The 20,400-nt window shown below is 40.4% G+C and overlaps 1 protein-coding gene across 1 annotated transcript in view; it reads left to right on the plus strand.

Annotated features, from left to right (window-relative positions):
* NID2 (nidogen 2) overlaps nucleotides 1-20,400 on the plus strand; it is a 54,268-nt gene that overhangs the window by 22,974 nt on the left and 10,894 nt on the right. Inside the window, exons 6-11 of the mRNA XM_075282484.1 lie at nucleotides 2,690-2,935; nucleotides 3,214-3,414; nucleotides 5,618-5,845; nucleotides 12,111-12,251; nucleotides 14,685-14,813; nucleotides 15,735-15,878. Of these exons, the coding sequence (XP_075138585.1) occupies nucleotides 2,690-2,935; nucleotides 3,214-3,414; nucleotides 5,618-5,845; nucleotides 12,111-12,251; nucleotides 14,685-14,813; nucleotides 15,735-15,878 (1,089 nt within the window). The remainder of the gene's footprint in view (nucleotides 1-2,689; nucleotides 2,936-3,213; nucleotides 3,415-5,617; nucleotides 5,846-12,110; nucleotides 12,252-14,684; nucleotides 14,814-15,734; nucleotides 15,879-20,400) is intronic.

A 20,400-nucleotide genomic window follows, 5' to 3' on the forward strand; every position in this document is an offset into this window, starting at 1 on the left:
ATGATAAAACAAATAATACAGAAGAATCTTCCGATCTTAGAAATAGATCCCATTACCAGTAAATTACTGAGTAATGGAGTAAACTATGTAGCGAGAAGAGCCGATACTTTAGGCAATTTGTTGGCACCTAGTTGCCTACCCCCTATAAATAATGTTGATCAAACTAAGTTGGAGAACAGGGGTTTTTTCAAATGTAAATCTATGAATTGTAAAGTCTGTAAATATAGTCAAAATATTACAATTATAACTAGTTTTGCAGCAAAGTTTAAATGCACAATTAAAAAATATATTACATGTGAAAGTCAAAATGTTATCTACTGCATAAAATGCACCACATGTAAAGTGGACTATATAGGTTGCACTACTAGAAGCCTCAAAACGCGCATCACTGAACATCTCAGAGACAGCGGTAAAAGCATAAATGAAGGAATGTCGGGAGCTTCCCGACATTTCGCAACAGTCCACAGTGGTAATACACAATCTTTTAAATTTTATGGTATGGAAATAGTCAATTTACCTAGCAGAGGGGGTAATATTAAAACCACTCTATTAAAAAGGGAGGCTTGGTATATTCTCAATTTTAATAGCAGAATACCTATGGGAATGAATATTAGAACTGACATATCGTATATTTACTAAATCTTATATATTATATATTAACATCCTTTAGTATTACTATTCTGTCTATAGAATACTGCCCCGTAGGATATTTATATATATCTAACTGTATGGATTTTCATACCATTGTCGTATATTTGTGATTAGTATATTATCTTGGTCTTCTTTTTACAGTTACAAATAATTGTTTTTTAATACTTTATAATATTGAGGATAATAGTGCCACCAATCCCCCTTTTGTGTTTCTTCAATTATAAAATTACATATATTTTTTTTCTGTATACTTACCACTGTGGAACGAGTTATGATCTTGCTTGCATTTGCTTAGCTTGAATAGAGCTCTAGTGGAAGTGTGGAGGGCGGAGTAAAGCTGTGACCTAATTCTGCATGTTCATTGGTTTATAATGAACACGTGACCCCAAAGGAGAGACGAATGCTCCTCCTTCCTCCCTTGAATACAAATTCAATGTTTAATACGACCCTTTATGCATCCGCTCGACCAGAGTGGAGCTATAGCGGGAATGTGATGGGCGTGAACAGACTGTGACCCAATTCTTTATTACTCATTGGTGAACAAAGAACACGTGACTTTTCAGAAAAATGAATGCCCCTCCTCCCTTCCCGGAGTGTAAATTTGACTTATATAACTATATACTCTGCGAACAGGGGTTTTTATTTTCGGTTTATGGTGGTAACTATAAGATTCACTAAATTGGGCGATTAGATATAACTCCATCTCAAAATTGAGGCTATCAAAGGTTATCTAGCTGCGATTTGTATTTTAGATTTTTAAAACTATCGCTGCAGATTACACTCCGGTCTGAACGATGTCCTACTTTTTGAATGTTGTTATTTTATATGGCGACACATCACTAGTTTCACTTTGGATTATGTAGACTAATATGGCTATAAATACACTGTAAGTATGTTACTAAGCAACTCAAATTCAAAAAAATTTTTTTCAATTTCATTAAAACCATTGTGGTTGGGAACAAAAAGATCGACCACAATGTCTATAATTTAAAATTTAAAATCTAAATATACTAAAATAGGAATAAATTAACTTTTCACCAATAAGTAGGAAATAAAACAGAGCCTATTATGACACTCTTTTTTGTGGTCATAACGAGGTTTTATTTATTATCAGACAAATTTATGCTGTAGTTTAATACAAACATTTTGTATAAGCTCTATGTTTTGAATATTATAACTTCATTGTACTCCGACACATCACACTTTGTCATGTGACAGGGCAATTAAGCAACACACCTGTGTACTATATTTATAAGTCCGAAGATTTTGTAAAGTGAACATGCTATGATTAAGGGGGTAACCCCGAAACGCGTAAGCGTCTTCTTTTAACGCACTGTGTGTATTTTCTTTTGGACACTTTGTGTATACTATCTTTTAACTCATATGGAATAAAGCTACGAATGTTTTAAGGCTCGAGGAGTGTCCGCAGATCGTCTCTCTTCATTCATCTTCATAAGATGAATAGGACTGAGCTGCAATACCACACACACAACACGTGGACAGGTATGGTGCTGTTTTTATCAGAAAGCAGATATTTTTTTCTAACCCTGGATAAACCCCTTTAGGTCAGGGCCTCACTTTGTGAAAACGCAGTGTTTTGGCCATGTTTTACCGTACCTGCAAAGTGGATGGGATTCTAACTAATCCCATCCACACATTGTAGAAAAAAGTCTGCAACGGAAATGCTGCGATTTAAAAAAAAATATGCGTTTTTGTAAATTGCAGCGTAACAATTATACATATGGAAATGCTGGTGTTTTCTATATAAGTATAATTGAGACAGGAAGTCTACAGAGAACTTTCTGTGAAAAGCACTGCAGAAAAAAACGCTGCTGTCTTTTTCGCTGTGCTTTTTGGTTGCGGCCCACATGGGGCCTTAGCCTAAAAAAAAATTAAAAAAAATAGAAGCTTGTTCCCAAACTCAAGCTGACTTGGATGTTTTTTTCTGACAATTACTATTGTTTCTTCTGAGGAGCCAGTGCTGACTGTCTCCATGTTGATGCACCAACATTTAATAACATTTTGTTTCTCTTCTAAGGTGCTCCACACAGAGTTAATGGTAAAGTAAGCGGAAACCTGCTAGTAGGACAAACACCCGTCAGCTTTGATGGCATTGACATGCACGCTTACATAGTGGTGAATGATGGAAGAGCTTACACTGCCATTAGTCAGGTCCCCGAGCCTGCCTCCTGGTCACTGACTCCATTAACTGCCATTGGAGGACTTTTTGGTTGGCTTTTTGCACTGGAAAAACCTGGATATCAGAATGGATTCAGTACAACTGGTGAGTCCATGATTCTCTAATATGCTTCTTCTATCCCGTGCATGTAAAGAATATAGAATTAGGTTGTATTAGTCCTCCAGTTTTGTATATATACAAACACAGAGACATCTCTACACAATATATATGTTTATATTGTTTGGGGACATGTAGCTTGTGATACAGGTGAGTGATGTCGATGCCAGAGAATAGAGATCTGTGTCTGTAACACCTTCTGTCCAATATGTTACCATCATGCATCAAGCTTCCCTGACTTTGCTATATTCTTCTTTTTCATATAGGAGCGAAGTTTGTACACAACATAGAAGTTGTATTTTCCCCAGGAGAAGAAGTCGTCCACATCACACAAGTTGCAAACGGTTTTGATTCAGATAACTACATCCATTTAAGAACCACCATTAAAGGGAAAATTCCATTCATCCCTGAGACCTCAACTGTCCAGATTAATCCGTACTTTGAAATCTACCAGTACTCTGGTTCAGGTAATGCATAAAGGAGATCACAGTGACTTAACTACCTGCTTAGTAGCAATTGCGTACGAGGTGCAGGCCAGTTGTAAAATGGAGCATTTTATTGATCAATGGCAACTCTTAGAAATATGAATATGTCCACAATTCAAAGGGGTTTTCCAAAACTTTTAAAATGATGACCTATTCGTGGGCATCCAACAACCAGACCCCAATAGGTAAGCAGGTTGAAGTGGCAGTGGCGTTTCCGAAATGTTGCTTCCACTTCTCAGGCCATGTGATGCCATATTCATCAGTCACATGGCCTAATTACAGCTCAGTCCCATTAAACTGAATGGGCTGAATAACGCTACCAAGCATACATTGCCAATTTACAAATATACCAGAGCAGTGCAGTCTCTTCAAACAGCTGACCAGCCAAGGGCCCGGGTGTTGGACCCCTACCGATCTTTAATTGATGACCTATTAATAATATGATATCAATTATGTTGTCTAAAAAAAAATACCCTTTAGGCTAAGGCTAGAGAAGACCGTGATGGAAACGCATCCCGTTGTATTCGCAGCGTTTTTCATTACGGTCTCGCAGAGTTTACTTTCTGCAGCTATTTAAACCTATATGAAAAATGCCAGCGTTTCAAAAGGTATAATTGCCATTTTGCAATTTTCTAAACATTGATGCTTATTTGTTTTCTGCAGTGTGTGGCTAGTATTAGCCAGAGTACCATCCACTTTGTAGGCACTGTAAAATGCAGGGTTTTTTTCCGAAGCATTTCCGCTGTGGCCAAAATGCTACGTTTTTACCACGTTTGACCCCGGCCTTAAAGCTATGGCCCCATGTTGCAGAAACTCAGCTTATTTTGCTGCGTTTTTTCAAGACAAAGCATAGAATTTCTACAAAAGGAATAGGGAATATATAGGGAGTTCTTATACTTCTCGCTTCTGTTTAATCCACTCCTTGCTTTGGCTCAAAAAAATGTAGCAAAATCTGCAACAAAAAAAGCTGTGTTATCACAATGTGGAGCCTTAGCCTAACACAGTTTTACAGTTTACATATCATATAAAGATATCATATAAAGTTGAGTCACTGTGCACGTACATTAAATACTGTTCCTTAGTTATGGGGCATATTTTACTTTAGAGCTGCACTCAATATTCTGATCGTTGTTATTAGTACCTGTCAGGGACAAAGTTTATCCCACTTTAGATTACTTTACTTTGCTTGAGGTGACATCTCAGTAGTGGAAAATCCTAGTTGGTTTACTGCTGATTTTGTATTAAATGGATCCTATCTTTCAAACCCTTTTTTTTTTTTCTAACTAACACGTCGGAATAGCCTTAAGAAAGGCTATTCGTCACTTACCTTTCGTTGTCTTCTCCGCGCCGCCATTCGCCTAAAATCCCGGTTTTTGTCAGTATGTAAATGAGTTCTTTCACAGCACTGGGAGTGGGCCCCAGCGCTCAAACAGCACTGGGGGCGGCCCCAATGCTGCGAGAGAACTCTCCAGCGCCGCCTCCATCTTCTTCTGGAATTAAGTCTTCACCGCATCTTCTTCCGACGGTGGGTTCTAACTTCTAGGCCTTGGGCCTAGGGCAAAGTCAACTGCACATGCCCGCTGGCCATGAGAAAATGGCCTCTTACAATACTATGTAAGCAGCCATTTTTCTTGTGGCCGCAGGCATGTGCAGTCGGCTTTGCCCTAGGCCCAAGGACTAGAAGTTAGAAGACACCGCCAGAAGAAGACGCAGTGAAGACCTCGTTCCAGACGAAGATGGAGGCGGCGCTGGAGAGTTCTCTCGCAGCATTGGGGCCTTCCCCAGTGCTGTTTGAGCGCTGGGGCCCGTCCTAGTGCAAGCAAAATAACTCATTTACATACTGACAAAAAACTGAATTTTAGGCGAATGGCGGCGCGGAGAAGACAACGAAAGGTAGGAAACGAATAGCCTTTCTTAACGCTATTCCGACGTGTTAGTTAGAAAAAAAAGAGTTTGAAAGATAGGATCCATTTAAATTATGAGTAAAAGTATCTTTCAGCTTGCCCTGTAAGAAAATGCTGGGTGTTGTAGTTTTGCAGTAGCCAGAGAGCACAGGTTGGAGACTGCTGTTCTGCTCCATAGCTTGTCATGCGTACCTCATTGTTCCTCACTCTGACACTTCTCATGGTCATGCCTTCTGGCTTCCTGATTGGCATTTTAGTTAATTTATTCTTCTTTTTTCCAGTTGTGACATCCACAGCTTATCGGGAATACACTGTAACATCAGAAAATAATGAAGTCCAAAGACTTTCATACCGACTTAAGCAGAATATTACCTATCAGGACTGCAGCCACTCCCAGAGATTCCCACCCACTGCCCAGAAACTCGCTGTGGATCGCATGTTTGCCCTTTACAACAAGGAGGAGAAAGTTCTCCGATTTGCCATCACCAGTCACATTGGCTCAGTTCATGGTAAGTTAGAAAAGTCATGGTTGTTCCAGTAAGCTGGGTGTACAGACAATAATGTGACATCTGATCTATAAGGATCTTTAAGATTCTGCATTGAGTGAGTTGGATGCCTTTCCTTATGAGGAGCAATACTCTGTTCCTGATGGATAGCATCACTCCTGGACAGGTATTTCACTTGAAAAATAGACTCTTAAGAGGGTTGTCCACTTTCAGACCAATATTGAGAGACCAATGATATTGTTTGTATAATAATAAGGTATACAATTTTCTAATATACTTTCTGTATCAATTCCTCACAGTTTTATAGATCTCAGCTGTTATTCATTCTGCTTAATCCCAGTGGATAAACATCAGTCCATGGTCATGTGATGTACAGTCCATGGTCATGTGATGTACAGTCCATGGTCATGTGATGTACAGTCCATGGTCATGTGATGTACAGTCCATGGTCATGTGATGTACAGTCCATGGTCATGTGATGTATACGCAGGTACAGAGCTTGTTACAGTCACAGCACAGTTATCAGACATCTGTTTTGTAGCAAGCTGTGCACCCATGTGTTCTTTTCCACAGTGCTTTTTGGCTGCAGCTCGCTACATGGGGCCTTATCCTAAGATCTTGTTAGATCTTTGTCACAATATTATTTTCAACACCAAGCTTGCTGGAATAAAACACCACTTTTATCTGAGCATCACAAATATCTTGTGTCCTGTTCTTGTGTCCAAAGGATCTGGGTATATTATTCGCTTGGTCTCTCACCCATCCCATGGTTACTTAGTGAATCAAGGCATTTGTTGTGGACTTATTCCTATAGGGTTACGTAATAGCATAAGCTACTCAGTAATCTTTGTTCATTTTTTTCATCTTACTTGTCATGGTAAAATACTGATGTGTTTTGAAGCCACACGACACCCCATTGAAATGAATGAGATATATCATGCATAGCACTAAAGTTGTAGTCAGGTGCGACTTTCCTGCAATTGTAAGTAACAGAAGTAGTTGTGTGACTCAGGGCTTTGCTAGAAAGTTTCCATCACTTGATCCATATAAGGCATAGGGCTAATTTACATGACTGTGTTATTGGACCATGGGTTATCTGTGTCTACAATGGATTGCACTTATCAAGCAAAACATGGTGCATACTACGAGTCACATCACTCTTTTGCAGAATGCAATATTTAAATCCATGTTGCAGGGAACACGTCATCCATCCTCAGAGATTATTTCCATGCTCATCTCCTTCCCAGACATACATGCCTTCACATTAAGGTTGAATGATCGGGAAAGATCGGATCCCGATCGGGATCGGCTGGAAAATGATCGAAAATCAGATTTTAAACATGATCCTGAAATCTCAAGATCGGCTCAACTCTACTCCATAAACCTAAAGTAACTAGGTTTGAGCAATTGGGATTGGGAAAGATCGGATCCAGATCGGCGATTGGGCAAATTTCACGATCGGGATCGGCTGGAAAATGATCGAAAATTGGATTTTAAAAATGATCCTGAAATCTCAAGATCTGCTCAACCCTACTTCACATATATAAAAAATAGTCCATTTGCGGACACAACTCCGATAATATTTCATACATTCATGTGAACTGGGACCTAACCTAAGTCTAGGTTTTTCACAGGGGGGCGTCACATGGCAGCATGAATTTCAGTGAATGGTGGCTCTGCTCATGACTGTGATTTTGGTCATGAGCTACAGTCCTATGAAAAAGTTTGGGCACCCCTATTAATCTTAATCATTTTTTGTTCTAAATATTTTGGTGTTTGCAACAGCCATTTCAGTTTGATATATCTAATAACTGATGGACACAGTAATATTTCAGGATTGAAATGAGGTTTATTGTACTAACAGAAAATGTGCAATATGCATTAAACCAAAATTTGACCGGTGCAAAAGTATGGGCACCCTTATCATTTTATTGATTTGAATTCCCCTAACTACTTTTTACTGACTTACTGAAGCACAAAATTGGTTTTGTAACCTCAGTGAGCTTTGAACTTCATAGCCAGATGTATCCAATCATAAGAAAAGGTATTTAAGGTGGCCAATTGCAAGTTGATCTCCTATTTGAATCTCCTCTGAAGAGTGGCATCATGGGCTACTCAAAACAACTCTCAAATGATCTGAAAACAAAGATTGTTCAACATAGTTGTTCAGGGGAAGGATACAAAAAGTTGTCTCAGAGATTTAACCTGTCAGTTTCCACTGTGAGGAACATAGTAAGGAAATGGAAGACCACAGGGACAGTTCTTGTTAAGCCCAGAAGTGGCAGGCCAAGAAAAATATCAGAAAGGCAGAGAAGAAGAATGGTGAGAACAGTCAAGGACAATCCACAGACCACCTCCAAAGAGCTGCAGCATCATCTTGCTGCAGATGGTGTCACTGTGCATCGGTCAACTATACAGCGCACTTTGCACAAATAGAAGCTGTATGGGAGAGTGATGAGAAAGAAGCCGTTTCTGCACGTACGCCACAAATAGAGTTGCCTGAGGTATGAAAAAGCACATTTGGACAAGGCAGCTTCATTTTGGAAACAAAAATTGAGTTGTTTGGTTATAAAAAAAGGCGTTATGCATGACGTCCAAAAAGAAACAGCATTCCAAGAAAAACACATGCTACCCACTGTAAAATTTGGTGGAGGTTCCATCATGCTTTGGGGCTGTGTGGCCAATGCCGGCATCGGGAATCTTGTTAAAGTTGAGAGTCGCATGGATTCCACTCAGTATCAGCAGATTCTTGAGAATAATGTTCAAGAATCAGTGACGAAGTTGAAGTTACGCCGGGGATGGATATTTCAGCAAGACAATGATCCAAAACACCGCTCCAAATCCTCAGGCATTCATGCAGAGGAACAATTACAATGTTCTGGAATGGCCATCCCAGTCCCCAGACCTGAATATCATTGAACATCGGTGGGATGATTTGAAGCGGGCTGTCCATGCTCGGCGACCATCTAACTTAACTGAACTTGAATTGTTTGTCCAAAATACCTTTATCCAGGATCCAGGAACTGATTAAAAGCTACAGGAAGCGACTAGAGGCTGTTATCTTTGCAAAAGGAGGATCTACTAAATATTAATGTCACTTTTCTGTTGAGGTGCCCATACTTTTGCACCGGTCAAATTTTGGTTTAATGCATATTGCACATTTTCTGTTAGTACAATAAACCTCATTTCAATCCTGAAATATTACTAGGTCCATCAGTTATTAGATATATCAAACTGAAATGGCTGTTATAAACACCAAAATATTTAGAACTAAAAATGATTAAGATTAATAGGGGTGCCCAAACTTTTTCATAGGACTGTATTTTCTGCTGTTTTGACGGATCCTTTTATACACTGCAATGTATGGGGAATCCATAAAAACACCTGGCCCAATTTTTCATGGCTACTTTTGCACCATTTTTGTGTGCATCTAGCTTTACACTTCTCAAAGCTGAGCATTTGCTACAGCTATATCCAGTTTGAGATAATTATTGTGAACTCCACTAATATATTACAGCAAACCAAGGATAGGTTCACATCTGTGTTGGCGTTTCCATGGGAGAACCAGCCGCTGATTCTGTCTAAAATCATCGGAGAGAAATGACCGCCGGTTTCAGTATAATCTATGGTGCCCATGTTTGTTTCTCCGAACGACGAAGAGACAATGCTACTGTGAGCCTGGTGTAACAGAATAGAAGAGAGTTTTGTGTCAATGATGTGCTTAGTTCCCAAAGAATTAAATTGAAATAAAATTGGACCAAACCTGCCACTCTATGAAGTGATAGTTCTATACTGTTCTCAGCCTCTGGAGATAAACAGGAAAGAATAAAGAGATGGAAGAAGGCATCTATAAAGAAGTACTTAAAGGCTATCTGTAATGTTAAAGGTATCCTATCACTCAGACACAATTTTTTCTAGGTACCACGTCCTAATAGCCTTAAGAAAGGCTATTCTTCTCCTACCTTTCATCGTGTTCTCCGTGCTGCCGTTCGCCTACAATCCCAGTTTTTCTTGGTATGCAAATTAGCTCTCTCGCAGCACTGGGGGCGAGCCCCAGCACTCAAACAGCACTGGGGGCGTCCCCAATGCTACGAGAGAACTCTCTCCAGTGCCGCCTCCATCTTCACCAGCAGCGTCCTCTTGGTGGTGGTGCTGGAGAGAGTTCTCTCCCGGCATTGGGGATGCCCCCAGTGCTGTTTTGAGCGCTGTGGCCCGCCCCCAGTGCTGCGAGAGAGCTAATTTGCATACCGAGAAAAAACGGGATTGTAGGTGAACGGCAGCGCGGAGAAGACGACGAAAAGTAAGAGAAGAATAGCCTTTCTTAAGGCTATTCCGGCGTGGTACCTAGAAAAAATTGTGTGTAAGTGATAGGATCCCTTTAAGGAGCTTGGTTGTATTTCAGATACAACACTGTGTTGGGTTTAACACAATGCAGCATCTCCTGTTTAGTGTTGTACCAGCTAGCAAGCAGAGATCCTGAAAAGCATTGACATATGTTAGAAGATTGTAGAACTTTTCACTATACATAATTAAACTTACTCTAAACTGCTCAGAAATCCTTAAGTGTCTCCCCATCTTATGTTTGACCTTTTTATGTTCTTCAGTGGATTTTCCTCTGGTTTACATTGTGTTGCGTCTTGTCGTATTTGTTATATTTTCTCCCTCAGCAGAATGTCTTTCACCAGGCCTCATTCTATGTGCTTGGGTGGGCGGGGAAGGGTCTCCTTGCCTTCTTTTTCATGCAACAAAGCCCCTTTTCTGTTCTTTAACTGCCTGAGTAATTTGGCGGCTGCTTTTGGGTCAGGAAGTCAAGCAACCTAATGTGCTCCATAAAGTCTCCTGAAGAGGGGAGGCTACTATTCATTAGCTAAACACAAAGAGGAGCAAGATAAAGATCCTTTTGAGAATGTCACAAGAACAAAGGCCGTAGGAAGTTTCGGAGCAAATTACATGCTTGTGAAAATCAATCTGCTGCCTTCATTTAGGGGCTGGTGGGGTAAGGCCGCGGTAAATGAATGTGAAGTTTTGGAAGAACAGCTTTAAGATCATCAGTAAAACAGCATCAGGGGCCAGTGAGCAGGGTCAAAGGACTTAAGGCGCCCCGTGTCGCACTTCTGCCCTGTTAATGGTATAAAGATGATGTACAAAGCACATGTGCAGCAAGAGAAGAGCATAGTAGAGAAGTATATAGTACTGAAAGTATACTGAGTATAAAGTATATATAATATAGTATACTATATTATAGCACTAAGTATGTAGTTCTGCAAATTTTCTAATATTACTTATGTTTCTGTTTATTGCCATTTTTACGATCATTTTTAAGAACGTCAGTGAATAGGAAACAACTGAGCATTCTAAGCAAAAGGCCATTCAAATAAACTACAGTATGTTTAGATTGTAGACAGATTTTTAGAAAAAATACATGTCTAAGCAGTGCCAAAGGGGTCTTATCTATATATAGAGCCCATACGGCACATTCTGGGAATCGGTGGTGGCCAGAGATCACAGATTTCACCAGTCATCTTCTCACTTATCATCACTCATTGTGAATAGCTTAAATGCGTTTCCAGGATTTAGATATTGGAGACCTATTCTAGGAAACGTCATTAATAACAGATAGGTGGAGGGCTGCCATCTAGCATTCCCACTGTCAATGCAGCAGCAGTGCTTGGATAAGTGCATCTTCCTCTTCACAGGCTTTGTGACATTGCATTCATAGCCTGCTTTCGGCTCAGTCCTGTTGAAATGAATGGGACTGAGCTGCAATATCAAGCACAAGTAATACCCTTTTAAGTCTAAGAAGGCGCTTTTAAAGAAAAACTAGTGCAAAAAATCTGTTTTTTTTGTGCATTATACACCCCCTCAGCTGTGTCGTGTGGCCAGCAATAAATCTCTCCAGCTGACACAGCATCTTATGTAAAGCCTTATTACCTATCATTTACATCATGCACCTTTGTAATGGGTCACAGAATACATTTTTTTGTAGACGTGCTTTTAGTATCATTACATGTTAGTAGGTAGAGTACACTGGTTTTGTCAGGGTCTATTAACCATCTAATATCTATGGGGACTTTCTTGATACATCCCAGCATGTAGTGTCATGTAAAGGCTGGGTTTTACTGTTTAACCTGGAGATAAATGGTGCCAGAATTTGTCTGATAGCCGCTCACTTGTCTCACTGAGACTGCTGGGTACAGTCAAAAATGGACTAGAAAGACATATGAGAGGTTTTATATGCTAATAAAATCATTTTCAATTTTGTTGACAGATTCTAAGGAACCAACAATCAGCCCCTGCTTCGATGGAACGCATGTTTGTGACACACGCGCACAATGTCAGCCTACAATCGGACTGAATTACACCTGTGTCTGTGCATCAGGATACCAGGGAGATGGCAGGGATTGCACTGGTAAGTCCAACTCAGACTCTGGACCTCCTTTAAATTTCTTACAAGGAGCTTTTTCCTATGCATTGTTGCCCCTGATGAATAATCTATTTTATATAAAATGAAAAAGGAGTGAAGGAAGGGTAGGAGGAGGAATAGCTTTACTGAACCAGCATTATTTGTCTGACAATCTGTTACCCAGTAGTCCAGGAATTGTGCTGCACTGACATGGCATATGACCAGATCTAGAGGAAGCAATGCCAAGTCCATCACCAGCAAATAAAACATTGGTTTCTTTCTTTACGTTAAAATACAGGCAGAAGTACAAAGTTCATGCATGTTGAGCCATAGTCTATTCTTAGTCAAAGCTTTACACATATAGTGATACTAAAACACTATAAAATCAATGTCAGCCAACCAAATGTGATGAAATATGAACAGTGCTGGATTGTCAGGAAACTTCATGGATGCATTTGACACTAAATTAATAATCCAGTTCCAAGTGCGCTACATTATTGAATTTTCTTACATTTCAATACTACCCTTACATATAAGGATATGGAACTGAATGGATAAGAGAAGCTTCACATGTCTGGAATTACCCTTCAAACACTTTTCTTATACATTATAGTATATTCCTTGTAAGCATATGTGAACAATTTTCTTCTTATTACTCACTCTGCACTTGTCTCCTGGAATCTCCTGGCTGTCTTCTATCTTACTTTACCAGATGGATTTCCTATTACTCTGAACAGGAAATCTGGAGTACAGACCATGGCCTGTCATACGTATCTGCCTCTTCCTATAATTCCCACACTATGTACATTGTCTCCAGCACCATTGGGTCTCATCATATAAAACCTGCCAGGCTATATCCATGGGATGTTACAGGAGGTGGTATTAGATCTTGGAAAATATTATTATGAACAGAAATTGTTGTTTCATAGATAGCGGCTTCTTGGACTGCAGCCCTTCCCAAAATGTACATATATCACTTCTCTATTTAAGAAATCCAAGCGATGTATAACAGAACCTGCACCTTCTCTATCTCCCTGGCAATTTTAGCTCGGTATTCCACCTCTGGAAATTTTCCATATGCCTACATTTGCTACGTCTAGACAATAGTAATTGCCGCATTGGCTTCCTAATGGTAATAATGCACTACAGGGCACAACAAAAGCGGTTGTGGAAGCAGGACTGAAAAGTAATGACTACCAGCAAACAGTGATGGCCACCAAGAGACCCAAACATGCCCACAATACTCCATAATAGAGCTAGCATATTCACTGGTCTGTACTGAGCTATGACTGGGTTTAGGTAACAAACTTATGTCTTAGGTTTAGGACACACTTATGTCTGGTTCACAGATTAGTCTCTACATCTTAATACCTGAAGCATGGGCCTGCATATGTGCTGTTTATTGCAGTGAATCAAGTGGTTGTGTTGGCACAGCAAATATTTACCTTCCTGCCAGTACCTTGGTGGATTATACATTACATTATATTATTGTTTAGACTTGGTCTAGAATGTATCAGTGTGTTATAGTTCTAGAAACACCAAGTGTGTCATTGTTCTATGTCCTAGTCCTAGAGCCATTAACTGCCAGTGCTATTGCTCTAGAATCATTTCAGGCCAATAACCCATTAACCCTTAACTGTCAGTATTTCATTTTTCTATAACTCTTAATCATCAATGTGACATATATCTGAAACCTTTAGCCTCTGCATCTTTGATCTAGAACCCTTAATTGTCAGTACGTCATTACAACTATTAACAAAAACTAATTGTAGATAGTGCAGCGTGTGACATCTGCAGACAAACCACTTGAGGCTTATCATTACCAACGGTTTGTTTTGTGGGAGGAAAATTGAGCAATTCACAAACCGCTCTCATGTGAAGAATCTGTCAATGCTGGAGATAGTGGAAAACTCCTGGTGAATGCAGATTACACAAATGCTTGGGGGAATTATTATTTCCAGAAATTACTGAACGCAGCCAAAAATTTGACAAGACTGTAGATTGTATCTGTTTATCTAAACCGATGGCAGAGAGAGTGCTCAGCCGCTGTTAGTTATATTGTACATTTACTATTACTGTCTGCGCCTTTGTTCTGTAACCCTCAAATATCCAGTGCCCTGGAACTCTGAAGTGTCAGTGTGTCTAAAATCTCTAGTACCCTCAAACACTAATATATCATTGTTCTGAAAACTCCCTATTACATTGCTCTAGAACCCTGAAGCTTCAATGTATAATTGAGCGTATTAGGATTCCAAATATCGGCTTATCCTTGTTCTACAGCACTAAAGAAGTGCCCTAAATAGTTAGTCAAAGTGTTGCAATGTACCAAAAGTCAGAAGTACCCTCCACAACAACTGCAAGGATTTAGATAGACATAGACCATGACTTAGTGTGATTGTAACTATTTAACTTCTGTTTATTAATTTGTTTGCCCCCAAGATGTTGATGAATGTGAGGTCGGACTTTCCAACTGTGGCCGCAACACTCAATGCCTGAACCTGCCAGGCAGCTACAGGTGCGAGTGTCAGCCAGGTTATGTCTTCTCTGCAGATGGCCAGAACTGTGTGGGTAAGTACTAGGACCACAGTACAGAAGATTTTCAGTGTTATAGAGCACTAAATGATATATACCATACTCAACGTACAAAATCAGATTTGCGAGCTGAAAAAGTGAATGGTTGGAGAGTCATTTTAAATGGCATAAAATACAGCACAAGTCATAGCAACCAAGTATGGAATCGCCTATGAGCAGATCTGGGTGCAGTATCATCTTCGCTGGTGTTCTGCCTATTCTCCTGTATTATAATCTGTTCTGCACCATTATCCTTCCAATTATTGAGATTGTAATCCCTTCAAGTAAGGTTGTGTAAACTACAATTGTGAACATGTCTGGTGCTGTGCAAATACTGCAGTCTGTGTAATTCCTGATTATCAGGCCATAGATATTCTATATCTTTCCATTAAATCTTCCTTGTGTGGAGTACTAAATAAGTCTAATTTTGACCCCCATTAAAGGGGATATGTGAAGAGAGAAAAGATTGTAACAGTGCATTCCCTGTACTGGATAAGCAGTCGTCCTCATGAGGGTCCCCAGCAGCCTAGATTTGCAGAAAGCATTGGAGTGCCGGAAGTCTCTGTGTTTGGCTTCACCTGCTGCCACTACATGTTGGTCATGTAACAGAGAGTTGTGTCGTCAACAGAGGAGGCTGAACACTGAACATCCAGCTCCCTGCTGCACATCTAATAATGGGGTACCAGGGGGCCCTCATCTGTATGAGTAAGGCTGATTATTCAGATTACAGGATAAGTAATGTCATGAATAGGACACAGGACAAGATTCACATGTTCAGGCTGTGGCTTGGCTGGTGGTCCTTTACTACAATAGATAGGAAGTGTAATTTAAGTGGTTTTGTTATTGCTTGTTGTGTAGATGTATATAATGTTTTGAGACAATATGTATAGAAACATACACTTTTTTTCTTCTTTTTAGTGGGGGGCGGCTCATTTGGGAACCCCTGTGAGGACGGTACACACACCTGTGACGCTGCCACATCTCAGTGTGTACCACGTGGTGATGGTGTCTTTACTTGTGAATGCTTCCCCGGTTATGTGAGAAGCGGGCAGACTTGTATTGGTAAGAGTATGTAATATTTATTCTCATGGAGGTGATATTTGGTTAACATTGTGCCACAGCTCTCTCTTTACTATCACGTAACATTTGCCATGGCATTTTCCTTACTGTCATATAACACTGAGCCATGGCACTGTCCATACTGTCACGTAGCACTGGCGCTACACTAAATTACTGTTACATAATACTGGATCATGGTGTTGTCCTTACTGTCAAGTAACACTGGGCCATAGCGCTACTCTTACTGTAACACAAAATATTGGGCCATGGAACTGTCCTTATTGCCATGTAACAGTGACCCATGGCACTGTCCTTACTGTCATATAATATTTGGCCATGGCATTGTCCTTAACATTACATAATATTGGGTCATGGCGCTGTCCACACTGTCACGTTAGGTATCAGTGGCAGTTAGAGACTGGAGCAGTCATGCTTTAAAGGCTGGGGAGAAAATACATGGCGTTTTCCAGTCACCGCATGCGAATCACACAACATATTAGGTAGACCTTGAACCGGATGGACCTCTTTTCCAGCATGTGTCTTATGTGCCTGTGGTTACTGATATAGTTCATTACAGATCAGCATTCCTAGCTTCTAATAACTTTGTCTAGACATGGGGAACCCTCACATACATGCTATATGTCACACTGCCACAGCCTCCCCAATAAATGGGCTTTAAAGCTCTGACATGTGAATTCTCACAGTGTGACTCAGTAGTTGTAATGTGTTTGAGGGAATGTGCTTCATTGTATATGGGATTACCTAAGGCGAACAAAGCTATCCCTTACCTCAAAAATTGGGTGGGGTAAATTCAAAATATGAGAGGGTCACTGACAGCCATTTTCTGTTACCCCGTACCTCACAGTAAACCCAATATTAGGGCACTTATAGATACCTTCATTAAGAGAGGTGTTTGAGAAATGTAATCTGTAGCATGCTATAGAGCAGGAGGAGCTGAGCAGATTGTTATATAGCTTTGTGGAAAAAGATCCTGCACAATTTGTTACCTATTGATTGAATTGTCTGCTCTTTGTATGTTTAGGAGTCCAGTAGGCGTCTCATTGACTCTGTATGGCTTGTATGGATGCTAATACAGGACTCTTAAGAACAGAATGAGCAGAGATTTTCATCAATAAGTTACAGGTTATATGTATACTATACACCACTGTCCTCTGATCCTCCTGCTCTATAACATACCGCCTGCAAATTGCACTACATTTTCAATGTGACAACATAAATTTATTAATGACACTTGCAGATCTGGGTTTCTTATTTTCAGAACTGACTACACTGCTGTATGATCTGATCACCCTATTGCTTTATGGTATACTCCACTTTTTAGGGTAGATCCATGTAGACAACGCTTCTTCCTCTCTACCTTATTATTCAGTAATAATTAACCTTCTGTGACCTGTTGTCCCACTAAACTTCAGAGTTCAGTATGTTAAGGTAGCTGCCAAATTTTGAGCATGCAAAAAACAGTCCTTTATGCTGGGGCCTCACATGGCGTAAAAACCATGGTGTTATACAGCACCTGCAAGGTGGATGGGATTCTAGTGAAGCATTGTCAGCCAAGGTCCCCATGAGGGCAGCCATAGAGCTTCCAAATTATTTTGAGTGTCCCATGTGATTGAGTGTGCCATTTTGCTGTACAGACTCCTGAGACTGCAGCAGATTTGTGCCCTACCAGTATTGTGGAAGAGTTCCTCTGTTCCAGCAGACTCCTGGCTATCTGTGAGGGTGAGCAGGTAGGGAGTAAACCCGAATAGCACCAAGCTTCATAAAAATACTCTGACTCGAGTGCTGCACTAGGAGTGATCCACCAGAGAAGGAAGCTTTTCAGTCCCCCAGATATCATGTTACAGTTATAGTGAGACTATTGGGGCCTCCTTAGCCACCGGGGACTGGCGTAACTACAACCCTTTCTTCCCCTCTGTTATCCGGTCATCTAGCTGTTGCACTATACCCTGTGTACAGAGGACATTGTCACAGAAGATTGTCAGGAGAATACTATTTCCTGCCTAACATTCTGCTCAGTTATAGACCAGACAGATGCAAATATGAGGAAAAGTCTCCTTTAAGGAAACTTTCTGCGGAAATCTCTTAAAGGCATTTATCCCTCAAAGGTGTTGATTTCAAACAAACCCACAACACATGACCATTATCCTCTGGTTGCTGTGTCTTAATAGGGGTGTCCTCAGCTAAAAGGTTCTTTCAACTTTTAATTGATCGCCTTGAGGCTTGGGAAAAAAAACTGGGTACGATGAGACTGCAGAGGTTTGTGAGTCACAGTCAGGGGTCCGACGTGGTGAAACCAGAGAACACAAGTGCAGCTTATTATTTCTGTGTAGCCTGTGTATGAATACAAGATAATCTCATAAAGGGCATGGTTCATTCATGCAGTCAACCTATAATTCCTGACATAACAGAGCAGTAGCTGATACTGATGGCGACATTATGGAGAAGTAAAGTATGATGTATCAAGTAGAATGAATATGTAATAATGCACAATATCATATGTCTCATTGGACATCATGGTAGCTGACATATAACCATCTATGGGAACCTATCCACAACTAGATTTTACATTTTGCATGAAACTAGCCAAATGCTAATATATAAACAGTTAGAGGGGCAGACAAATTTCATTTACTTACACAGATATTGACATGTTTCTGTTTTGTTGCGGTGACCACATTGGTTTCTAACTTTAAGGCTAAGGCCCCATGTAGTAAATGTGAAAAAAGTGCTTCTGGAAAAACCGCGCGGAAATGCATCACTTTTTTTTCCTGCAGCGTTTTTCATAGAAAGTCAGCAGAGTTTTCATCTGCAGACTTTCTGCTTCAATTATACCTATAGGGAAACCGCCAGCGTTTCTGTAGTTATAATTGAAATTGCTGCATTTCCGCCGTGGGTATTTTTCTGCGATGTGTGGATGAGATAGGTAGCCTTCACACGGAGTTTACGCTCCGCTCAATCTGAACGTAAACTTGTTCAGAGTGAGCGGCGTAAAAAACAGATCCCATTGACTTCAATGGGTGCCGGCATACACGCGCTACCCATTGAAATCAATGGAAGGCTTTTTTATCTATTGCTTTCAATGTGATACGCGCGTAAGATGGCACCCATAGAAGTCAATGGGATCTGTTTTATGCCGCTCACTCTGAATGAGTTTACGTTCAGAATGAGCGGAACGTATACTCCGTGTGAAGGCTCCCATACGGTGTGTTTTACAGTCTCACTTTGCAGGGACTGTGAAACACAGCTGTAATGGAATTAATTACTAAACTAAACTACTTCTTAAAGGGATTCTGTCAGCAGAAAAATAAATATTAAACTAATGACAATACCTTCTAGAGCTGCTTCCACATTTCCCAAAAATGACTTTCTTATTCTGCATTGCAGCTCCATTTTCATAAAAATTGGTGCTTTATTCTTATGCAAATTTGCTGGAAAGGGCTTTAAGGCCGGGTTCACATGGAGTTTTTGGTCCAAAAACTGAGGCAGAGGCCACCTCCGTTTCCAGACAAAAAATGGGTAGCTGTGACTTGATGCCGCACTCCGCTCCGGATTAGGCCCAATGAATGGGCCTAGTCGGGAGGAGGGAGTGTCTTCAGGTGGATTTGCGAGGCGTAGAGGCATTAGTTTGATTCCAATTTTCCTGCTGACAGACTCCCTTTAAGTGAAAAGTTTCTTAAAATATGAACAAATCAGTATCTGTAATGGACAGGTGGCCATGGAATGATATATATTACTGCTAAACCACTACTTAATAAGGCCTCTGCTTGTTTTCAGATATCTTGAGTAGCGTACAAATGGATTATTGACAGCACATGGGCCCCTAATCCCCCCCCCCCAACCCCTGCACAAACACCCCCACAACCCAATTCCTGGTCCGTTTGGCCACCATAACTCTTCTCAGACTGTGATGTACAGTTTGGAAACAAAGCAAACCCTGTGCCAGGCGGTTTCCTTTAATCTCCGGCCCTGACTTACTAATTGTATGTTGTAAAACTCTTCAAAGAAACAATGCAAATGTGTGTCTTTAAAGAGACAACATATTAATTTTGGGACCGTTTTGCAAGGCCTTTGTTCTGCATTACAATTTGTCTCGGAGAAGTTATTTGTATGTGCACAATGTACAAGTACAAGAATATGTAGTGTCACCTCCTCACAGGTCACAGAGCATGCCCACAACCATCTTCATCAGATGTCAGTGACTCAGTTTTAGAAGTTCATATACAGATGAATGCTTTAAAGCATAATTGTGAATGCCATTAACAGCAGTTCAGACAAGATAGCCACCATGTATAGAAAATATATAAAAATAGAAATATACAATCCAAAAATAAAAATATAAGGAATAGTAGTAATAATATGCTTCTTCACCCCCCTGTCCGTGGCACTTCGTTGTCTGCTCCCGGTCGCCTTTTTGCCGTGTGACAGGGCTTGTACCGTTGGAAGCAGTGAGGCTCATGTGACTGCGGAGACCAATCAGAGGCATCATTGGTCTCTGGAGAGGGTC

Source organism: Leptodactylus fuscus, chromosome 7 (genome assembly GCF_031893055.1).
Source record: "Leptodactylus fuscus isolate aLepFus1 chromosome 7, aLepFus1.hap2, whole genome shotgun sequence".
Taxonomy (NCBI): domain Eukaryota; kingdom Metazoa; phylum Chordata; class Amphibia; order Anura; family Leptodactylidae; genus Leptodactylus; species Leptodactylus fuscus.